At 44.1% G+C, this 22724-nt stretch overlaps 1 protein-coding gene across 3 annotated transcripts; it reads right to left on the bottom strand.

Moving 5' to 3' along the window:
* Nucleotides 1–1633: 1633 nt before the first annotated feature.
* On the bottom strand, nt 1634–21898 carry IDH1 (isocitrate dehydrogenase (NADP(+)) 1). Of its 3 annotated transcripts, XM_016196722.2 has the most exons (10): nt 21745–21898; nt 20774–20846; nt 17702–17839; nt 13833–14124; nt 11226–11331; nt 9445–9622; nt 8141–8292; nt 5325–5465; nt 4049–4211; nt 1634–2592 (listed from the first exon to the last, which is right to left on the bottom strand). In XM_016196722.2, the coding sequence occupies exons 3-10, from the start codon at nt 17821–17823 to the stop codon at nt 2502–2504; spliced, it is 1245 nt and encodes a 414-aa protein (XP_016052208.1). In that variant the 5' UTR covers nt 17824–17839; nt 20774–20846; nt 21745–21898; the 3' UTR covers nt 1634–2501. The 3 variants fall into 3 exon arrangements, with proteins under 3 accessions (XP_016052208.1, XP_087675742.1, XP_087675743.1); XM_087819616.1 differs by lacking the exon at nt 21745–21898 and having other exon boundaries at nt 20774–20976; XM_087819617.1 differs by lacking the exons at nt 20774–20846; nt 21745–21898 and adding an exon at nt 18003–18105 and having other exon boundaries at nt 17702–17828.
* Between the last annotated feature and the right edge of the window lie 826 nt (nt 21899–22724).

Below are 22724 nucleotides of genomic sequence, written 5' to 3'. Positions count from 1 at the left end.
AAATTTTAAATCAGTATTTACATAAATACTGTCTCCCTTAATATTTTTATATTAGTTTCTAATCTTATCTCCTTCTTAACAGGAAAAGACCCTTAATTTGGGGGATACTTTTTTTAGAGAAATATTTAAATGGAGGATAGGAAGTCACTTGTCAGGAGCATTTTAGAATTGTATATATCAGGCAAGAATATAGCATAGCTGTGATTCTAATTGCTAAGATTAAATTTTAAATATTTTGTTAAAAATTCCACTTAAGGAACAGTGCTTGCAATTTAGAGAATTTCTAAGTCTAGAGCTCTGGTCTTCCCTGTCCCCGGATCCTGCTGTCTTCAGTGTTCTGCTAAGCAGCAGTCATTTTGCGCGTCAACAATTCCGATCCTGATGCTGTTACACAATAAACCATTTGTCTCTAGATGCATTGGTCAGCATCTGCTCATTTACTGACCATTTCAGAACACTGGTTCTTGGAGAAATGTTGAATCCAGTATTGGAGCAGAGCTTTGCTGCCACAAAAACTCATCTGATCAACTCCCAGGGTATTTGTGAGCGCTAAAGGGCCTACTGAAGAACATCCAATCCAATGCCATCTTTTTGTTCCATGTGATGCTTTCTTCTTCCATTTAAACCTGAAAATGTACAGGTATAGTAGAAAGAGCCCTAGCTCAGCTATAAAGACCTCTGGGTTCTAGGCCAAAACAGCCGCTGATGTGTTGTGTAAGCTTGATCAGAGCTCTGCCCACTGCCTCAATTTCCTTCCCCATAACACACCGATACTGCTGGGTTGTGGACCAGCCTCTCTCCAGGTGTGCAGTTGGACACTTGGGAAAGCTGACTCGTTCCCATCCCTCAATCCCACATCTCCCGGGACCCACCAATCCCCATCAACTCATTTTCCTTTTCTCAGGATCTATACCATTGTCTTCATTCTCAGTGCCATTGTGAGTTCAGTTCAGCTCTTCATCATTTCCGACCAGAAATACAAAAATAGCCTCATAACTGGTCTTCCTTCCTCAACTGTGCCCACCGCTCCTCTCCTTCCCTCTACTATTCCTTCTTCACAAAAGCTGCCCAGCCCCACCAGTGTGGCTCAAGTTGAGCATCGGCCTAGGATCCAGGAGATCTTGGTTCGATTCCCACGGTCGGGGCACATGACCGGGTTGTGGGCTCGATCCCCAGTAGAGGGCATGCAGGAGGCAGCCGATCAATGACTCTCTCATCGTTGATATTTCTCTCTCTCTTCTTCTCCCTCTCTCTTTCTCTCTGAAATCAATAAAGACATATTTAAAAAAAAAAAAAGCTGTCCAGAGTGCTATTTTTTTTAAATGAAAATATGATCATGTCCCTCCCTTGTTAAACCTTCACTGGCTCCCTATTAACTTACATAATAATTAATACCTAAACTTCTTAGCATGTGCATAGAGTCGATTCCCTAATGTTCCAGTTATCCCTTTTGTTCTAGCTTTGGTCTTCTTTCCTTTTCATGGTAGGATCCACATCTTACTGTCTGTTTACTTGTCCATTTTCCCCACCGTAAACTCCTTGAGGGCAGAGATTTTCCAAAATCAAGTTCCTATAAATGAGACCTGGCGTGGTGCCTGGCGACCAAAGTACACTCGACAAATAAAAACCCGGATTAGTCATTAGCACTTAATTTTAATTAAAATTAACAGTTCAGATAAAGAACAGATCAGAATAGTGTTTAAAATCAACTTCTGAAAAATCACATTTATATGAAGGACATAAAACAAGCCAGAAGTCCAAAAAAGGTGCAGCTCGTATTATTGCACTTGAATAAAACACACTGTTGGTGGTACATAATAATACTGAGACCACACAAGGCCAGGAAGGGAAGACAAACACAGGGGACAAACCCCAGGTAGGACTTATTCTGGATTCTGAGCTCTGCAGCGGCTTCAGAAACATTTAACATTTCGAAACATTCAGTGAGAGCTCTTTGCACAAATGACTGCTGTGTCTTCAACACATTTTAGTTGCACCCACGCTCTTCGTTCCAATTCTTGGGCAAGTTTAAGGTGCAGCTGGACCTCACAAGTCAAGGACCTCACATGATGGGACGCCTGTTACACCAACAGCACCCAGAGCCCAGGCCATAGAGAGTGGGGAAGGGAGTGAATTTTGACTCTACACAATTTTAGGGACCAAAACCGTGGCTACAGTGTACCTTTTAAGCGCTCTTCATTTTGGTCATTTATAGCGGAACATGAGAAAAAGTGACAGCGAGTACAAATCAGCACTAAAGTAATTCCTAAGCTACTAGTAGAAAATAAAATTTAAATTTAAAAAGTCTCCAGCCACATTCTTGAAGTGGCATAACTGTATGTATAAGAAAAAGGCTGTAAACTTATAGAAAAGATAAAACTCTGACTTCTAAACAAATTACAAAATTGATTCTGCCCTTCCCTTGAATGTTATACAGAAAAATGTAAACCAGTGGACGTAGTTAACAAAAAACACTTGTCCTCCTGAGTTGAGGAATGATCTTAAAGTTTGGCCTGAGCTAGTTTTATCTTCAAATTTTCTCCGAGTTTGTCCATGAACTCAAATGTATTCAAGTAGTCAGAACGTTGCACACTGATAGAGGAAGAAAAAGAAAAGACAATTTAGTTCGTCTCTGATCTGCAGCAGAGGAGAAGTCCTAGAAATGCTAAATTCACATTCTATTTGTTTCTAGGAGAAAACTGATTAGCATTAACAAGCTACCAGTTTGGGCTGATGACTGCTCCAGGTTCAAGGGGCTGACCCAGACTACAGGCAGCTTGAGTCTGGGCCACACACACATTCACAGCAGGTTCCCCGCTGTGTGGCTTTGATGGTGAAACTGTCACAGGGTTAGAATTCAGACTAATGCCTGGGAGACTGAAACCCACCGCTTCTTACTTCTCCGTCTTACAAAAGACAAAACCTATTTTGGGCATGACATGTTTTTACCTGCATCCCCACAAATTTGTCATATGTCCCCCAAAAAAGTTTTAATGTGCTTATTTCTTTAAGTGTCTTACTTAAAAACAAAAAAAGACAACGGGCTGGCTAGCATCCTGCCGCTAGGTGCCTATTCAAATTGGCTACACAAGTATCACACCAAGAAGGACACTTCAAGCACTGTATTTTTGCTGGAACTTTAACACCTTGATGACCAGTCACTAGATAACTCGTGTCTTCACTTACATTAATTTAAGTAATTTTAAACACCTTGCTGACCAAAGTAGCCGGTCGCATGCACGAGTTCTAGCTTGAAATAGCCAGTCAGCAAGGAGTTTAAGAAAGATATGGTGACTGAGTATATCCTGGGATATACTGACCCTAACTGAGATCTCTGAAGACACAACTGGGACATGAGATTGGTGTTAAACTTCACTAGTGTTTCAGGAGGTGAATGAGAGTAAACAACTCTGACTTTGAGGGTGGAGTCTCAGATTAGCAGCTAATCCTGCTGGGATAAGGGGTTACCATGTTCTTAGACAAATCCTGGGCAATATGTGGGCCCTTGACTATCTGATTGCTGATTACAGATACTTAAGGAAGGGACTATGACCAATTTGGCATCTAATATTTGGGCTGCTTACTTTTCTTATCTGTAAAATGAAAAAAATAGAGGGGTAGAATAGCCTTGGGGGCCCCTTTGTTTCTGTCTATAATTTTCTTGCTAACTTAAATGGAACCTTGTCACCCATTGATTGTCAACTAGATCAGGGGTCAGCAGACTACACTGTTCCATGGACCCAATCCAGGCTGCAGCCTAGTTTTGTTCAGTTTGATTGAAAAGCTGCTGCACCCATTCTAGAAGCTAATCATCTACGACTGCTCCCAGGCCACAGAGACAAAGTTCAATAGCTGCTTAGTTTTGAAAAGGTTGTATATTGCACAAAGCCTGGAATGTTTATTATCTGACAATTCAAAGATTGTGTCTGCTGACCCTTGAGCTAGATGAAGAATAAAAAATTCATATACTTCCAGAAAGTACTGATGCTTGAGCCCAGTGAGGATAAGTGGTAATTTGACCATAGAGCCCACGGTGTCTTACACTTACTTGGGTAAACCTTTAATACAAGCAGCCAAGTCCTTGGTCATGAAGCCAGCCTCGATGGTCTCAATACAGACGTCTTCCAAAGCCTTTGCAAAGAAGCCGAGCTCCTTGTTGTTATCAAGCTTAGCTCTGTGGGCTAACCCTCTGGTCCAGGCAAAAATGGAAGCTGAGAGAGAGAGAGGGAAAAAACACACACACTTCAATCACACCAGCTAGACATATCCCCAAATGTTTCAGTTCCTCAAAATAGAACAGTTTTTATTTAGGTGACTGACTTCATCAGGTACTACCCACATGCACTCTAAATTTTAGGAGAGTTGGGAATATTTCACTGAATAGAAACCTTTTAAATCTTTATTTTTTTTAGAAGGAATGTTTTGGGTTTTGTTAGAGCTGGAAGGAAGCACATTTTCATGGTGTGGAAGAAGCACTTGAAGCCTAAGGCATTTACTAATTTGTAAGAGGCCACAATCTCTTCTACCTCTTGTCTATTTTGGTTTCCCCTCCTCTTTTCAGGCTGTAATCGCTCCCTCTCTCTTTTTATCCTCACCTGAGGATATGTTTAGAGAGAGGAAGGCGGAGAAAGAGAGAGAAACATCACTGCGAGAGCGAAGCATCGATTGGTTGCCTCCCGTTCGAGTCCCAACCAGGGATGGAACCTACAACCTTGTGGAACGAAGCTCTAAGCAACTGAGCCACCTGGAGGGGCTGTAATCTCTCTTTTAAAAAAAATATATCTCTATTGATCTCAGAGAGAGGAAGGGAGAGGGGGAGGGAGAGAGAGAAACGTCAGTGATGAGAGAGTCGTAACCGATCGGCTGCCTCTCACACACCCCCAACCAGGGATCGAGCCCACAGCCTGGGCATGTGCCCTGACTGGGAATGGAACTGAGGTCTCCTGGATCCTAGGTCGATGCTCAACCGCTGAGCCACGCCCAGCTGGGCTGTAACTACTTTTTAATGTGCTGTCCTTGAAGCCAGGTTAGAAGGATCTATTCATGTGGCACTTAGATTCTCAGCCACATGTGACATTTCACTGCACCAGAGGAAAAGGAAAACACTGTTGATAACATTCTCCTCTGTAGTGTGTACTGTCCCTCCAAAAGGAAAAGCATATATTGTGTGTATTTTAAGGAGCACATTAAAACAGCTCTTATTAGTGGAACAAATCAGCTGTGCGGTGGGAATTTTATACCCAAAGCAACTGGTAGCTAAAGGAACACGTCTGAGTCCCTTTTTGAGATCCGGACATCAGCGTGGCAGTCAAACACTATCTTACCAATGGGATTGGTAGATGTCTCCTGTCCCTTCTGGTGCATGCGGTAGTGACGTGTTACAGTCCCATGGGCAGCCTCTGCTTCTACCGTCTTCCCATCTGGACAAATCAGCACGCTGGTCATCAAGCCGAGAGAGCCATAACCTGTAAGTGGCAGAGCACAAAGTACTGGCTTCAGGGCACGGGGCTCTCAGGGATGAGAGCAAATGACTTAATCTTCACAGGTCACGGGAAACCAAACACACACCAATAATCCTTCCTCTTCGCCTCCTGATCTCCGAGCACCTGCTCCCTGATGAGGGCTCAGGGTCTGCCTGCCTGCATTCCACCCTAGTTCTGTGACTTTCTAGCTACTGTGGCTCCGTTTTCTCACCTATGAAATGGGAATAATAAAACACCTACTTAATTGGTGTGTTGTGAGAATTAGATGAATACACGTAATATTCATGAGTAAGCATGTGAAGTTTATTTTTTTCCTTAACAGCACCTGCCACAGAGTAAGAGTTCAGCGCATTACTGTTATTCTTATGTGCAGAAGCTTCACTGTCCTGGGACAACAAAGACTAATAAATTGTCTTCTGCCATCAGTGGGCCTGGTAAGAAAAGGCAAGTAAAGACAGGGTGGGATGGACCCAAGAACACCCCACTTGCCCTTTGACAGCCCCACCAAAAGAATTCTACCCTGTGGTTTCCTATCCAGGGGACCATTACACCTTTTAAGTCCACCCAATCGATTTTTCTTCTTTATTACTCTTTTATACTTGATGTCAAAGAACACATTTCTCCAAAAGCACCTGTGGTTAATGCAAATTTATAACGGGCTGGTACTTAATTTTTTTAGTCTGAGAGTAAGTAAATAAACATAAACAATTTTTAAAACTCATCTTTGATACAGTTATTAATCTCTGGGTGGGGTTACGAGTTCCTTTCATATCATTGTGTTGGTCTGAGGCTTTAGCAAATTCTCAAATATTTATTGATTGGGGGAGTGCAGGATACTTCACTCTCCACGGTGAGTTTGTCTATGTATTAATGCTAGAGGACACTAGCTGGTACCACTGTCAAAACAGAAGCCATACGTGAAATGTTTGGTGCGAGTCCAAAGTAGTTCATGCCTCCGAAGAATAACATGAAGACGGCTCAGCTGCCTTTTAATCTGTTCAGCTGTCTTGAGGTCACACTTATCTACAGGCTCTGCCCAGACAGCCTTGGCTCCAGGTGTCTTATCAGTGTGCTACTACTAGACACCACCCTTCAGAACTCCTATTTCAAAGTCCTTTGAACCTCCATAACTTGATATTTACATTTGAAATATCACTCCGAATACTCTCCTTGTTGCCATGAGGGCATTTTTAGAAATGATGGAAAGATTTGGGTCCCTTATCTAGAACTCTGATTACAAGGACACTTCCCTTACCCACCATGGGGTTATCACAAAGCAACACTCCTGCTGCTGCATCGTGAGAATTTAGAGCAACAGGAGAGCAAAGAGTGTGTACTCATTCATCTAACATCAAAGTGATCTTCAACTGGGTTGACCTAGTGGTTTTAAAACTGATAAGAGATGTTTAACTTTTTCATAAGAGAAAGAAAAAGTAGTACTTCCTGGGAAAAGCAAACAATTAAAGTTGACACAAACATTCACTGGGAGTTTCAAGTTGACATAGCTGCCTTGGTGACTGAAGCTGAAGGGCAACTTGGTGCTGAGGAAATCCAGGGAAGGAGAATTCCTGTTGATTACACTGGACATGCAGCCCCCGGTTTCTGAATTTCTCTGAACAGCCCCGGGCTTCTCTGCTCCATTCCTGTGTGTTTAAAGCTAAGCAGTGAACACGTGTTTTCTACAGTACCAGAGAGGCTTCATGGCTGGCAGGAAGGGCATGAGTAAGTAGTTCCTGTTGCCGATGAACGAGGTCTTGGATTTCTTTTCAACCTTTTGTTTGGCTGCTGTGCTAGCTGATGCCAATCAACTGTCGAGAAATGAGGAATCTTGTCTGGCGTGTTTTCCAGCTAGCGGTCTGTTCATTTACACTTCATTAATACCTTCTCTTGAAAGTTGCTATTGTATTAAGACAATGATTGTTCAAGCTCAGTAAAGGGCAGTGCACGGGAAGGGTTCCAGATAAGCAGCTGGAAGACCCGGATCTCATTCCCAGCTCTGTTTCTCACTGGATGTATTCCTCTACAACTACTTCACCTCTGGCCTCAGTTTCTTCATTTATGAGAGGAGGAGAAGACCGGGAATAAAGGAGAGGAAGAAATAAAATGGGAGGCAGGGAGGGAAATAGAAAAAGAAAGACAAACACAGTTGGACTAGGTAAGAGATTTTAAAATCCCCTTCCAGCTTCCAGCTTCGTGTACCTTAAGGCTAGGTTATCAGCTAGGTTATCAGAGGAATAAACATTTAGAATTGTTACCAAAAAAAAAAAAGAAAAAAAGAAAAAGGTAGGAGTTCTTGGAGAGTCCCCTTGGTCCTTAGACAATGCAGGCTGCTCATTTTACCCCTTCCTTGCTGAGTGACCTAGTTTTCACATTCTGGGAGGGGAATAAAAGGCAGGAAAGGGAGTGATTTTCAGATCGGCCAGTTAGGCTGCCTGTTGGAGGCACTGAAACCTCAAGAGGGGAAAAGGTTGAGAGATAAACTGTGTTAACACATCCAAGGCTCGAGCCAAGAGTCTCAGACACTGAGTTCCTTCCTGCGTGACCCTGAGGAGTAGCGTCCCCAGTTGGTGCTTAACTCCCTCACCCATCAGCTGAGAACATGGGCTTGGATGCCTTGCAGCACTAACATTTCATGGTTTTTACAAAGGGCTCCTTACCTTGGGCCACAGAGTCTGACTGTACGTCGCCATCGTAGTTTTTACAGGCCCAGATGAAGCCTCCCTCTGACTTCATAGCTTGGGCCACCATGTCATCGATGAGCCTGTGCTCATACCAGATCTTCTGGGCCTCAAATTGGGATTTGTACTGCCTAAGAAAGAAGAGGGAAAAGAACAAAAAGAGAGGAAAATTGGTTTGGTTAGGGACATCATATGCTCTCCAAAGGGGGGCTGAGGGGTGGGCTGGAAGCAGCATTTTTAGTAGAAGCAGCACAAATTTGGGAATCTGACACATGGGCTCAAATCCCTGCCCAGTTATTTTCTAGCTGTGAAACCCACTCTGGAGAGAAGTGAGAATTGAGCAAAACAGTAGTATCCCAAGTACTACTTTTACAGTTTTTAATACACTACTCATCAGATTCCTGAGATTCAGTTTACCTTAAGGATGCAGTAAGGGGGAAAAAGACTATTCTACCGCCTGATATCAAGGGAACTAGGACAGCTTCCAGGCCTAGAATGGATGGGGAGCAGGAAGAGGAATTAAAATGCCTCAAGGAGGAGATCTAAAATCTGTCCCCTGGCCCAAACACTTGCACCTAAAAGGGTGTCAGGCTGTGTTAAAAGTTTAACACATGATGCCCTGGCTGGTGTGGCTCAGTTAGTTGGGCGTCATCCTGTGCCCCAAAACATTACCAGTTTGATTTCCAGTCAGGGCTCAGGTCACACGCCCTGGTTTCAGGCTCGATCCCTGGTAGGGGGTGTGCAGGAGGCAGTCAATTGATGTTTCTCTCTCTCTTTCTCCCTCTCCCTGCCTCTCTTTCTAAAATCAATAAAAGATAATTAAAAAATAAAAAACTGAAATTTAACACATGCTCACATGTTGCTGAATCCAGTTGCTGAATCCAGTTGTTATAAATGTAGACTTCAGCTCAAGAAACTATACTAAAGCAGAGTTTTAAATCACAACAATGGGTTTCAGAAAGAATAGAAATGGGCCCAACTCAGAAACTCATGTTTGAAAAATTAGAACTTTCCCTTACTAACAGGGCATCTTTCTTCGAACAATACATAACTTTGGCTCTGAAAAAAATAAATGCGTGACCCGTACTTGAGGTCACATTTACCTTCAAAAAGCTACTTAGAATGATTTTTGTTTCACTCCTATTAAATCTGTTTTGCTCTTGTCTTTAAGGGATAGTGATGGCTTCCACTCAATTTGTCCCAGATCCAAAGGGGTAAGGATGCAATTTCTCTACTACAGATGCCAGCTTGAGCAAAAAGAAGGAAAAAAGGACCATAATTACTTGTCATATATCTCCTGAAAGATGTCTTTAAATCGCCCATCATATTTCTTCAAAATAGTATTTTTGGTGCTCAGATACAAAGGCCAACTCTTAGACAGAGCCATCTGGAAAGAACTGTGTGCGAAATCTTTGATGGACTTATCTTGATTGTACATCCCCATGGCAACACCACCACCGTCTGTGGGGGGACACCAAGGAGAGAAAAAAAAGAGAAAGGTAAGTGGGGTATAGTTGTAACAGGTTTAAATCCATCCACTACCACCAAACCACCCAATTCCCAGCTCCAATGGCTAAGCCCAGGCTTCAAAAAAGGTCCCAGCCAGGCTTCCAACTTAAATATTCCATGAGTTCCTGAGGCACATAATAGGAGGAAAGCCAGTTCTGGTTAAGGACATTTTAACTTGTTTTGAAAGGGGAGTAGATATGAGAAAAACATGTTTTTTAGGATCCTAAAGATACTGACTACCAAAAACTACCGATATGAACCAGAACTAAACTCAAAAAGGGTGAATAACTTTGAAACTATCTTTTCATACTCTTAAATTTTCCAAACATTTATTTTAAACTCTAACTGTACACTCAATCCTCAGCCAGAGAATGAAAATTCTCATAATTCCCCGGAGGATACAAAGAGTTCACACTGTCATTGGTAAAAAAATGCTGCGTGTGTAATCACTGGTGTTTCACAACTCTGAACTCTGTTACTGCTGAAAGATACAGCCTGAATCCATGCCACTGTCCAGGGCCAACTTGGGCTCAGAATGTGAAAGGTGCTGAAATGGGCAGAATTAACTTGCATTAAAATGATGACTCATGAACACAGAGAACAGACTGACAGCTGTGAGGGGGAGGGGGTTGGGGCTGGGTGAGAAGGGCGAAGGGATTAAGGAAAGAAAAAAAAGAAAACTCACAGACACAGACTACAGTATGGTGACCGCCAGAAGGGGGGTGGGGGAGGCAGAAGAAAGTAAAAGGGGGTAAGATAAATAGTGATGGAAGGAGACTTGACCTGGGGTGGTAAACACATAATACAATAGACAGATGATGAACTGTAGAACTGTACACCTGAAATCTGTATACTTTATTAACCAATGTCACCCCAATGAAGTCAATTAAAAATGACATTATTTAGAGGAGACAAGGAAAACAAAAGCTAGGTAACTTTTGAGTTTTTGTGTCCTTTTTTTAAAAATTTATCTTTATTGCTGAAAGTATAACAGCTGTCCCCTTTTAATAACTTTAGTGGAGGAAGAGGGTCCTCTTTTGGAGTGGAATTTTCCACAACGGGCCTTCTGAAGAAGAATGGTGGGCAAGGCAAGGCAAAAAACAAATGTTCTCCTTCCACAGAATAAACACTCAGACGGGCAAGAGGAACATTCCAGCAAATATATACACAACCATTTTTAAACACAAACCCTACCAGAGCAAAGGGCAGGATTACACGATAGGTGATTTGGAGCTATTAAGGTTTAATTTATATAATTCCTGCACAACAGACTCCAGCCAACCTTCCCTTCGTGTTTTTAGAGAAATGCCTATTTATCAACCTGCCTTTGCCTATGTGCATTTCCAGTTAAGTGGCTAATCCCTTTTGTGCCCTTTTCCATGCCACAGGAAGGCATGGAAGCCAATTACCGTTTCATTTAGATTTTAAGTCCCGTAGTAATGTTGTAAATTCAGGTTGTACTTTTAGGTAGTCACACAACTAACTTCAAATAACCAGGAATAATGCTGTCTAAATGATCTGTAAAAAAATGATCACGATGAACTTAATTACATACCTTCAAAGTTATGTACCAGGTATGTCTTTGTTTGGGATCCATCACTTGGTGTGTAGGTTATCTCTACTTTTCCAGGCCCAGGAACAACAAAATCAGTTGCTCTGTACTGTATAGGGGGAAAAAATATATTAAAAAAACAACTATTCCAACAGGTATTACAAAGAATGGGGGGGGAAACCATAGAACAGAGCTGAAAGACGCCTAGACAAACAGGGCAGTGCAGCTCAACCTTCTTTTATTCTAGAAATAGGGATGAAGAGGTCCAGAGAGTCCCCAAAGCTAATTAGTGGTAGCGCAGGTTAGAAATCGGTATTTACTGGGTGCCTACCACACACAGGGCAGTTTTCTGAGCACCTGGTATGGAGAAAAGAGAGATTTAACAAAGTATTTTCCCTTAGGAAACTTAGACCTAAGAAAGACATACAGAAGTGAAAAGCAACAGAAGAGCTTTCAAACATCTGGAGTGGACATAGATAAACAATGCTATAGCACAGCAGAAGAAATGGCATGACCTGGAGGGCAGGGAAGCCTTCCTGCAGGGGGTGATAATATACTAGCTGTAGTATTGAAGATGATAAAGAAAGAGCTAATACCTTGTCCTCACTATAAGACAGACGCTTTAAGCAATTAACAAGTATCACCTTACTATCTCATTTGATTCCCATATCAATCTTACAAGGAAGGGACTGTGATGTTGTGAAAATAATGCATCTAGGGTCAAAAGACTTGGGATCTGGTCCTTCAACCTTCAGAGCTTAGTCTCTTCATGATTATCATTACTACCAATGCCCGGTCCAGGATTTGTCCGTATGAAGCAACCATTCTGGAAGCAGCTGTCACAGGCTGATGACCCTTAGGAAAGGGCCATCCGAGGAGAGCCATCTCTCTCATGGCCGTGGAGCTACTCTAGTGGGAAAACGTGCCCAGCCTGCACCAGGCATCTGTGAAGCCTTTGCTGCACTGTACCTTCTTCAATGACTTAGGGAAGGCTGCTTTCAGAGTCCGGTACCCGCAGGCGCCAGTCGTGCCTTTGTTTGTGTAGAGCAACACTAATGACTGATAAAAGAGCTGTCAGATACTGAGGAAGGTTCAATATCCAGTCTATGCAGAACACTCAGGACATAAAAATCCTTTACTATGGTTATTTATTCCCGGTTCTCAAAAGGAAGAAACAGGCACCAAAGCAACTTACATGCTTTGTAGATGTTTATGCACATTCAAACGACCAGAGAATTAACCAGAGGTTTGGAATTTTCAATCTGGTCTTTAATAAATAGAATAATCATTCTTCCAAGTCACTGATGCCAAAATACTCATCATCATCATCATCATCATCATCATCATCATCAAAAGGACAAAAATGACACCACTGCACTCAAACGAACTTAGAATGGTGTCAGGGAGTTTGCGGCAGTCCTACCTGTACTCCCTCTCTGGGCCTCCGGGAGGGACCTGTAAAGGGACTGGCCAGGATGAAGGCACAATGTGAGCCACAGGGCAGAACAAAGGGAACTACCCCTCAAGGACTGATGTGGTGACTTGTTCCCAGGAAGAGAATGTGGTCTGCCCTGCCCAGACTATTTTTAAGGACAGCTACATACATCAAAGCCTCTGGGTATAATTTTTTTGTTGTTTTTCAGGGTCTTTTAAGCCATAAGCTGTTTTCTATGAAAGTCTGAATACCTCCGTTTCAACATGAAATTTTGATTTCATTTACTTGGCTGGTTTTCGGTGTAATCTGGCAACTAGCCTACTTGCACGGAAGTATAGAAACTAAACTTTCTGCCTGGCCGGGCGTGGCTCAGTGGTTGAGCGTCAGCCTAGGATCCAGGTGATCGGGGTTCGATTCCCGGTCAGGGCACATGCCCGGTTGCGGGCTCGATCAATGACTCTCATCATTGATGTTTCTATCTCTCTCTCCCATTCCTTTCCTCTCTCTCTAATCAATAAAGATATATTAAAAAAAAAACACTAAACTTTCTGTTCCAGGTAGGAAAGAACTGTCTTAAAGCGACTGCTTTCAACTACTGAGTCAGTTTTTCCTTTTATGTATGAAGTGATCCCGTTTCACATAATCTTTGGTGGTGCTCAACCCTGCCCGCACATTAGAATCTCTCGGGGAGCTTAAAACGCCTGAATTCCATGGAATTCACATTCAGCTGGTGTGAGGTGGGTCTCAAGCATTGGAGTTAAAACAAAGCAACACATTAAAATGGCAAAATAAAACAAACACCAAAAAAACCTATAAAGGGGTCTTTTTAGAGCCAGGGTTGAGAACTACTGATTTGATTGAAGACAGGAAATTATCCACACAAAAATGTCAATACTGTGTGTTTTAACTTAATAAAAAGATAAAAGAATTAAAAAAAACACATCTGACGAAAATCATTTGTGTTGAGAAGGGTGCCCATCTGTGAGTTTTTCTGTATCCACTTCTATCTAAATGTGTAAAGACACAGATATACATATATGCATTTCTCAATTGTGTACTTTGTTTAATGGAAGTCGCCACCAAAAGATAAGAATAAAACACATGTAAACAGAACTGCTGGGCAGCCACAGGCCATGAAGAATGAATGAAAATCAAACTAGGCCAACACGACTTACCTGGTCCCCATACGCATGACGACCTATGATGATGGGCTTTACCCACCCGCTCACGAGCCGGGGGATATTTTTGCAGATAATAGCTTCCCTGAAGACAGTGCCACCCAGAATATTTCGGATGGTGCCATTCGGTGACTTCCACATCTGTTTCAACTTGAACTCCTCAACCCTCTTCTCATCGGGGGTGATGGTGGCACACTTGATACCGACGTTGTACTTCTTTATAGCTTCTGCGGCATCCTTGGTGACTTGGTCATTGGTGGCATCACGATTCTCGATGCCTAAATCATAGCTGGGAAGGAAAAATCATAAACAGAACTTTCCAGACAAACTGATGGGTGACTAAGGCTGCTACCATTCTGTCTATCTCTGCATGGTGAGGGCATGCAGAGCTTGCCCTGCGGAAAGTGAAGGCTCTTAATATACCCACATCTGCCAAGTTTCAGCATTAATGCACCCTAGACACAGAAGATGGTGCCAACCAAAAAGGCACTGAGAGGCTGGATTGCGGGGCAATGGCTCCCTGGGCTGCAGTGAGAAGCTGTCTGGAAGGAAACTGAATGGAAACCATCGTGCTCTGCCCCTTTGCCTACTTTCACTATATAGAGGCAACCCTTTGGCAGACTTCCATATAATCAACATAAAAATGGGAGCCTAAGCACCACCTTATTTTTTCCTTAGTTAAATATTGTGCTCTAAACATAAAGGGGTCAGAGGGTTTAAAATTTTTTTTCTTATATTCTGACATTAAGTAGTGGGAGTCATAGATGTGACATTCAGTGCCAAAAATGCTAATGCATCCTTCATTAATGTCAGATGGTTATTTGATGAACCCTTCCCTTATTCTTGGGCAAGTCTCTCTGTTCTGGACACAAGCCTGCAGTTTATTGGGCAAGTCATGGAATCAAGCAACAGTTTTATATACCCCAGAGAGCAAGAGTTGAATATACACCAACACCCACACTGCAAGGTATTCAGAGCTGAAAAGATTGTTGGTTGTTCACAGAGCACAGACAACGATTGTAAAGCTTTATCTAAAGTATGAAATCATTTGTTGAAAACAGAAAAAAACAAAACAGCAATGTGACTATTTTGTTCTCCAAGTTCTTAAAGTTTTTCAGCTTTCATAACTTGCTGAACCATGAAGCCTCTAGATTTCTTTTTAATTCTTGTATTCCTTTCCTTAGATATCCCAACTCATGATATAAATGCAAGGTAGCAATCTTCATGTATTTCCAAAAAAAAAGAATTCCAGACTGCTCTGAGCTTAGCTAATTCACATAAGTGTAATAAAGCACTGACTCTCTTATCTGCTAGAACAGGAAGTGCTGAATATATGTAAACAATTCAGCAAACCTCTACTCCCAACTCAAACAAGTGTGGTCAGCAGTTTTCAGGTTCATAGCAACCATTTTTCATCAGGAGAGACTAGCAATAAGTTTGTGGATTTTTTTGCTTCTCTTCTTAACATTTCTAAGAAAAAAGAGAATAAATGGCCTGGACTACTGTCCAGCCTGTGGGAAACAAAACAAATGAACTGCTCCACTCCCCTCAAAAAAGAACTAGTCATGTAATAATAGCAACTTTATGACAACATAAAACTCGTTTGAGCCTCCAAAAATTCTTTGGTCTATAGCCAGTGACAGTTTTTTTCTAGGCCCAAGAACTATCCTTTAAAACTCCTAATGTCTCTAGGCTAACGAGGGTCAAAGAAAGCATCTTTGTAGCTATTCTACTGGCAAGAACTCTGCAAACTCACCTACTGCCTTGTAAAGCTCTGAAACAGGAGTGTGCTGGTAAACGTGCTTCTTCACCCTACTTGGATGATGCTTTTATGCTTCATTTACCGTATGTTTTGTTGACCTCTGCAGGTATTTACTACTCCATGTGGTTGCAATAAGATATTATCAACATCTTAGGCTTAGAATTAAAAAGGGTGACACCACATAAATTAAATGCCTACACCCCAGCAAATATACAGTCCTCAGGACACAGTCTGATGAATAATTCTGGGTCAAGGCAAACACGCTTCCAGTTGCCACTAATTTGGCTAAAATGTGACAGTCTTCAGCCACTTCACCCTTGTAAAAATTCTATCTCTACCTAGTTCAAATGTTCAAAAAGCATGAGCAAGTTTATGGAAAACACAGGTAAAAAAATGAGAGAATTCCAGAGAGACTTTCATATCTGTCTCTGAACACTTTAAACACAGGGCAAAGGCTCAAGTCTTTAGGACACAAGTGGTTTAAGGGAACTTCTGAATGGTCAGTAGTGTTATTAAAACTACTTCAAGGGTTCTTTTCATATTACAATTGTATGAAAAGGGCAAAAGGCAAGGACTAAAAAGGGGAAAAGGTCTATTGGCTAGTTAAGCAGAGGGACAGAAAACAGAGCCGGAGAGGACAAGATTGTGCCAACTTCATTCAGTTTAACAGGATGCACCTCCATTATTTCCTGTTCTACAAACAATACTTTGTGCTTCTCTTTCTTTTCTTTTTTTAATCCTTACCCAAGGATATTTTTCCCATTGCTTTTCAGAGAGAGAGAGAGAGAGAGAGAGAAACATTGATGTGAGAGACACACATCAATTGGTTGTCCCCCCACACATGCCCCAACTGGGGCCAGGGATTGAGCCTGCAACTGAGGTAGGTGCCCTTGGGTGGAAGCAAACCCAGGACCCTTCAGGCCTCAGGCTGACGCTCTAATCACACAGCCAAACCAGCCAGGGCAATGTTGTGCTACTCTTGGCCACTGAGTATTATTACAAATCAAACCTCATAGGAAACAGATTTGGAAAGACCTGAGAATCACGTCTCCATGATACTTGTCTTCTGAACAATTAAGTCATTTATCTAGCAATGCCAAATTTAAACAGAAGATTGATTTGCATATATTCAGGCACTCTCCCCCAAGAGCTTTATCCAAAAGACACAGCTGTATCTATGTAAAAAAGTTGGCTACATGCTGAAATCACTTAGATGATACTTGCTGAGTTTGCTATGTGGAGGAACAGTCATGAGCCGCATATACAATAGTGGTCCCATAAAATTATTATGGAGCTGAAAAATCTCTATCACCTAATGATGTCATAGCAGTCGTAACGTAGTGCAACACACATACTTAACATTGTTACAACTGCCTATAGTAGTTAGTACAAGTGGGCAGCCGAGGAGCAGCAGGGGAACAGAGTTTGTCACCCCAAAATATGTCTCTTTGGCATAAGGATTATTTTAGGCTGGTTGATTTCAAGAATCAGACATGGGAGAAGCTCTAAAAGTCGAGTAGAAGTTACCCCTTGTAAAATACATTTACATTTGCAGGGAACTCTCCATTTATTGAGGGTGTCTCCTTGCTGTACCAGAAAGAGGGGGATGACCTCACCTCCAGACTCATGAATGCAGGAGAGGAAGACTTAAATAGCCTAACACCTTACCCTTGTTTACTGCTTTTCCTGATAACCTCCTGTAACTGACCCCCCTGACTCCCCCTGACATCTTCTTTTGTCTTCAGTCAAAGACAGTATTTCAGGTGGTGGCTTCAGCCATTTTGGAGAGTTACTCAGTTGTCCTGAGTCTCTCCCACGTACACAGAAAGTATACATATTATTAGACTTTTGCTTGTTTTTCCTTTAACTTGTCTTTATTACAGGGGTGTCTCGGCCAAGAACCCAGAAAGGTAGAGGGAAAATTATTTTTCCTCCCCTACAGAACAATAGGCTGTATCATAGAGCCCAGGTGTGCCATGGGCTACACCATCTAGGTTTGCTAAGTGCACTCGAGGATGTTCTGAGCAACGACAAAACTGCCTAACCACAGATTTCTCAGAATGCATCCTTGTCGCTAAGCTGCACATGACTGTAACTCATTTACCTGTGCAGGTCCAGTTCCACATATGGAAAAATGAGTTTTTCTTTAATCAACTCCCAAATGATTCGTGTCATTTCATCTCCTTGCATCTCTACCACAGAACCGCCACGAATTTTTTGAGACATTTTGACTTCAATAAACCTTTAAAAAGAAAAAAAAAAAAGTTAAGACACATATCTTGTCATTTAATTTCATTATAGTGTTACTGGACTAAAGGGGTCCGTTTGCCTGTGCACATCAGAGGCCAATAGGAATGACAGGAGTGTGCAGTCAAGAAAGTAAGGGTTTATTAGATGAGGGTGGCCCACGCCTGGAGTCACAGGTGAGCTAATGCTCAAAGACCTGGCACCCTGATGGCTTTCAGGGGATGGGTTATATAGAGGAAAAATCATTGATCATGGTGACTAAGGGAGTTAGGGTAGTGATCTCTGCTGATTGGTTGGCACTAGGGTAGGGAGTAAGTTGATCAGTGCATCTGGTCCTGATGTCAGCCATGGCACAGCTTCATATGGTTTTACTGTTTTTCTGGGTATGGAGCTGAAACATAACTGAGGTCTAGATGTCAACTTTAGTTTAATTGAAACTCTGTCTCTGTGGTGAAAAGACCTGAGGATTTGTTCTAAGATTATTTGATGCTGACCAGAACCTCATTGTCCTAAGGGCTTAATAATTAAGGGAGTAGACATGCAAGGAAGAAGTAGGCAGGTGAGTCAAGGTGCTGGATGAGGCCAGTTTGTGAAGTAAAAGGAAAGAAAGGAGAGAAGATCATATTAAAGAAATGAAGTTTCTGCACGGTCACAATAGTATTAAAAAAATTTAAACATTTGGTGACTACTACAAGAATAATTTATAATAGCATGATTGCATGACAAGGTAATAACACATTTACCATTAGAACTGAGCACGTTCTCTGCATAAAGCATTGTGTTACATGCTTCATGAGCGGTTTGAGTTAGCCTTCACAACCCTGAAAGATGGAAATTATTTTCCTATTTTACTTTGACAAAAGAGAAGTAGCTTCCCCAAGGCAACGCAGCTAGAGCATCGGGGAGCCTGCCCCTGTACAAGTCCCTCGATAATGTAATCATTGCTCATAACTATTGGTTTGTCTTATAAAACACGATTATTTCCACAATATCATGCTATTTGAACACTTCTATGCAACTCCTCATTTTACGGGGCCCTCAAGATGAGCAACATGAGGAGAGCTAGTATTTCCCCTCTTTTAAGAGACTGTTCGGTTAAAACAGCTACCCTTGAGAAGATGAGACAAGTTCTTGTGACTTAGGTTTAAAGAACTTTTAAGTCCAAGAGTGAAAGACGAAGAATTCCTGGTGGAGCTATGTTCTCCTAGAGACAACATTAAATACTGAGGATGTGGAGCTAAATATGAAAGTGATTTCTCAATTAGAGAAATTTGTATATACAAGGTCATTGCTCAGGACCCAAGCATGTCCCTGTCCTCTTCCTTGGTAACCCAACTCCAGTACTGCTCTTCTGGCTTTTCATGGACAAAGGTAAGCTGCCAGTGCGTGGCATAGAAAAGCAGAACTGCTCAAGGAAGAGGTGTCACTTTGAGGAACAGGGTGTGGGGGTAGCAAATACAAATCCATCTGTTCCCCAGAAGGGCAGGGGTGTGCCGTTTGGAAGAAGCAAGACTATAAGGCTTAAAGGCAGGCCATGTCCTATGCGTGATCTCTGAGAAGCAGAGGAAGCCTGACCCGCTAAAGTATCTGTTCCCTTTCATAATGCTCTAAGGGAAACATTTTCCCCCCAGCAACACAACTGCAAATTGCTTTTATTCCCCCGAATTTATAGCTGAGGACTGCAAAAGTCAGAAGAACTGATTCAAAAAATTATTAGGTAAGAGGCCTGTAAACAGTCTCTCTTGAAAAGCTGATTTCAAGTAATTTGGCCTTCAAATTAAAAAATGAAATGACTAATAGATGGTAAGCCTCAGTTTCTCGTGACAAGCCAGGATGTATTTCTATCCCCAGGCCCATTTTCACTTCCCAAATTTGCAATTCTAAAATCCTGCTTATTAGTGTTTAGGAGGTTCCCTAGACTATTACTAGAGAACCATCTGAGCTCAATTAGAGTGAAAGAAATGAGCAAACTCGTGTGGATGAGTCAATTACTTCCCATTTGTAATTTCAAGTATAATTTACAATATAACTTAAGGTATATGATTCAGTCATGCTGATCCCACAGTCACATCTGTTCTTATATTTACAACAAAACAAAAAAGAGGCAGTAAACTTATCTTAGTGTTAACACTACATTTCCATGGCCATACAGTATTATAAAAGAGTTATTACTTGGCTATTTTTCCTTGATGGCAAATACAATTAATAGAAGGTCATATACCTTATTTAAAATTTCAACACTGAGTGATAGTATTTTTTAGTTAATTATTGTCTTCTCAGTTGAAGTAAATGTTTTGAGCAGTAATCTTTCTATATTCATAATGTATAACTGAAATATTTCAGGTTTCCTCACATTAACTAAAATTTTACCACCTTTTAACTAAACAGCAGAAGCTGTATTATAGACCCTGGCTTACTACCATGAAGGACATTATTTTATTTCTTTTAGATTTGAATGCCATGAGGTGGGCTTTAGGCCCCACTGGATTCACTTGCCTACCCTTACCCCTCGGATTTTGTCTCCACCCAAACCCCAACTTCAGAAGGAAGGACTTTCCCACAGGCCAGTTCATTTTGTTTGAAAACAGCCGAATTCCAATCTTCTGACACACTGTGTAATTCCAGAAAATAAACCTGGACTAATGCAGAGTAGTTTAAGAAAAAAGAGCTGCTCACCCTGTCTAATATTATTTTCATCAACCCCAATTTTTTTTAGCCATTTTTTAAGCTGCTTTCATGAACTACAATAATTTTTAGGCAAAACACACACAGTCTCTTGGAGAGCAGACGCTGTACTGAAAGAAATAAGAAGGCAGTTGCAATTTATTGTTGGAAATGCTCCTGACTCACTCCCCGCAGGGCCGGCCCACTAAAAGCAGTTCTGCCACATCAAAGAAAACACAGGAGCGCAGAAACTGCTAATTCTCACCTTCACTGCGAGCCGACTTCTAATCGCCCAGCTCCTCTCAATCTTGCAGACTCGGCCGAGGGAAGTTTATCTCCTGGAAAAACCAAGCCACACGGAATCAAAGGACTAAGCGCAAACCCCTCCCGTCGGGGCTGAGACAGCCGGTTGATCGGGTTTAAAGGGCAGCGCGGAGGGGGCCGCAGAGGCGACGGGCAGCCGGGCCCGCAGGCGCCTCGCCCGCACACGCCAGGGCTGCGCCCGCGGGAGCGCCCCGCGTTCGCTGTCCCTTAGCTGGCCTCGCCGTCTGGGCGGCCTCGGGCGACGCCACGACCAGCGGGCGCCCGGCCCGCACACGTCCTGGCAGCCGTGGTGCAAGCGGGTGCGGGCGCAGCGGCTTCCCGCGCCGAGGCCCGGCCTTGAAACGGGCGCCGGAGCCGCCGGGGGCTCGCCCTCCCCGGGACGCGGGTCTGTGCGGCTGCTGCGGGGCCTCCCCCGCACCCCCCGCGCCGGCGCCGGGCTCCTCCCCTCCACGCCCCGCGCGGGGGCGGCTTCCCGGACCCCGGGCTCGCCGCACCCGCGCCCAGCTCCTCGGCTTCCGCGCTCCTCGGCGTTCGGCTGCCTTTACCGCCCGTTCTCTTCCCCCAAACCCCCAACGGAATCTCCTCCGGGTCCTCGCGACTTCCCGGCGCCCGATTTTCCTTCCCGCCTGCAGCCCTGGGCTGCCGCCGTCCCCGCACACAGCCGTCCCCCGCCCAGTGTCACCCTCCGGCGCCCACGAGCGGGCCTTCCAAGCACCCGGCACCCTCCCCCTCCTCATTTCCCCTTCCACGGGCAATGCCTGCGTTTCCTCCCCTTTCCCGCGACAGAACTCGCCGCTAGGTGCTCCCTCCACACCCGAGATCGTAGCTTCCTTCCTTTCCCCCACTCCAGCCGCTCGGGGCTCAGAGCCCCCCGAAGCCAGGGCTGGCGGCGCCCCTCGCAGCCGCGGTTACCTGCAGGGACGGGCGCGCTGGCGATGCACCGGCGGGGGGCACAGCCACGCACACGATGCAACCCTCGGGTGCAAACACCGGCGATCCCAGCCGGGCCCCAGCTGCCTCGGCGTCTGACACGGCCGCCCAGAGCCCCACGGACCAGCGGGCGGGGCGGCTTTTCTACTTCCCGGCTTTTGTCCCCTCCGGGCCCTGCCCCCTCAGCCCACCTCCCGGGGCCCCGCCCCCGCCGCGCCGCCAACCGCCGCGCTCCGACCCTCCGAGGTGGGCGGGGCACGGGGGTCAAGGCCGGGCCGCGAGCGTGGGGGGCGATCCGCGGTGCGGGGGCTGCTGCCCCGGCGTTTCGTGGGGGAAGGAGCGGGTGCCACCTGCAGGCGGGGCGGGGGGCGCGCTGGGGCTGCGGTCCCGAGACCCGCGCGGCCAGAGCTCTAGGGCCGCGAGGGGTGTTTGCAGGGCCGCAGTGGGGCGGACGGGGAGCCCGAGCGCCTGGCCAGTCCCCTTCCCCGCACGGCCGACGGTGCGGTCGTCTGAGCCGCCTTGGCCCAAGGAAGGGCGACCCAGGCGATGAGCGCGGGCTGCTTTGCGGGCCACTCCACCCGCAGCCAGGACGCGAAGGATCGCACGGTTACACACGCACGCACCCCGCGGTGACTATTTTCCGCCGCCACCAACGACTAGGTCTTAGGAGCGTCCGTACCTAGAGTGCAACTCCCCTTATCCGCGGTTTCGCTTTCGGTGGTTTCCTTTACCTGTGGTCAACTGCAGTCCAGAAAACATTAAATGGAAAATTACATAAAAACACCATTCGTAAGTATTAAATTGCGCACTGTTTTGAATATCGTGATGAAATCTCCAGTCTTCCTGCTCTGTCCGCATTGAGAAGTGAATCATCCTTTTGTTCAGCATATACATGCTGCGTAGACTACACAGCTAACAAGCTCCTTGGTCACTTAGTAACCTGCTGCTTAGTTATCAGATTG

This window comes from Miniopterus natalensis, chromosome 8 (assembly GCF_054644295.1).
Source record: "Miniopterus natalensis isolate mMinNat1 chromosome 8, mMinNat1.hap1, whole genome shotgun sequence".
NCBI lineage: Eukaryota > Metazoa > Chordata > Mammalia > Chiroptera > Miniopteridae > Miniopterus > Miniopterus natalensis.
The sequence above is the reverse complement of the archived record's forward strand: the minus strand, read 5'-3'. Positions and strand labels throughout refer to the sequence as shown.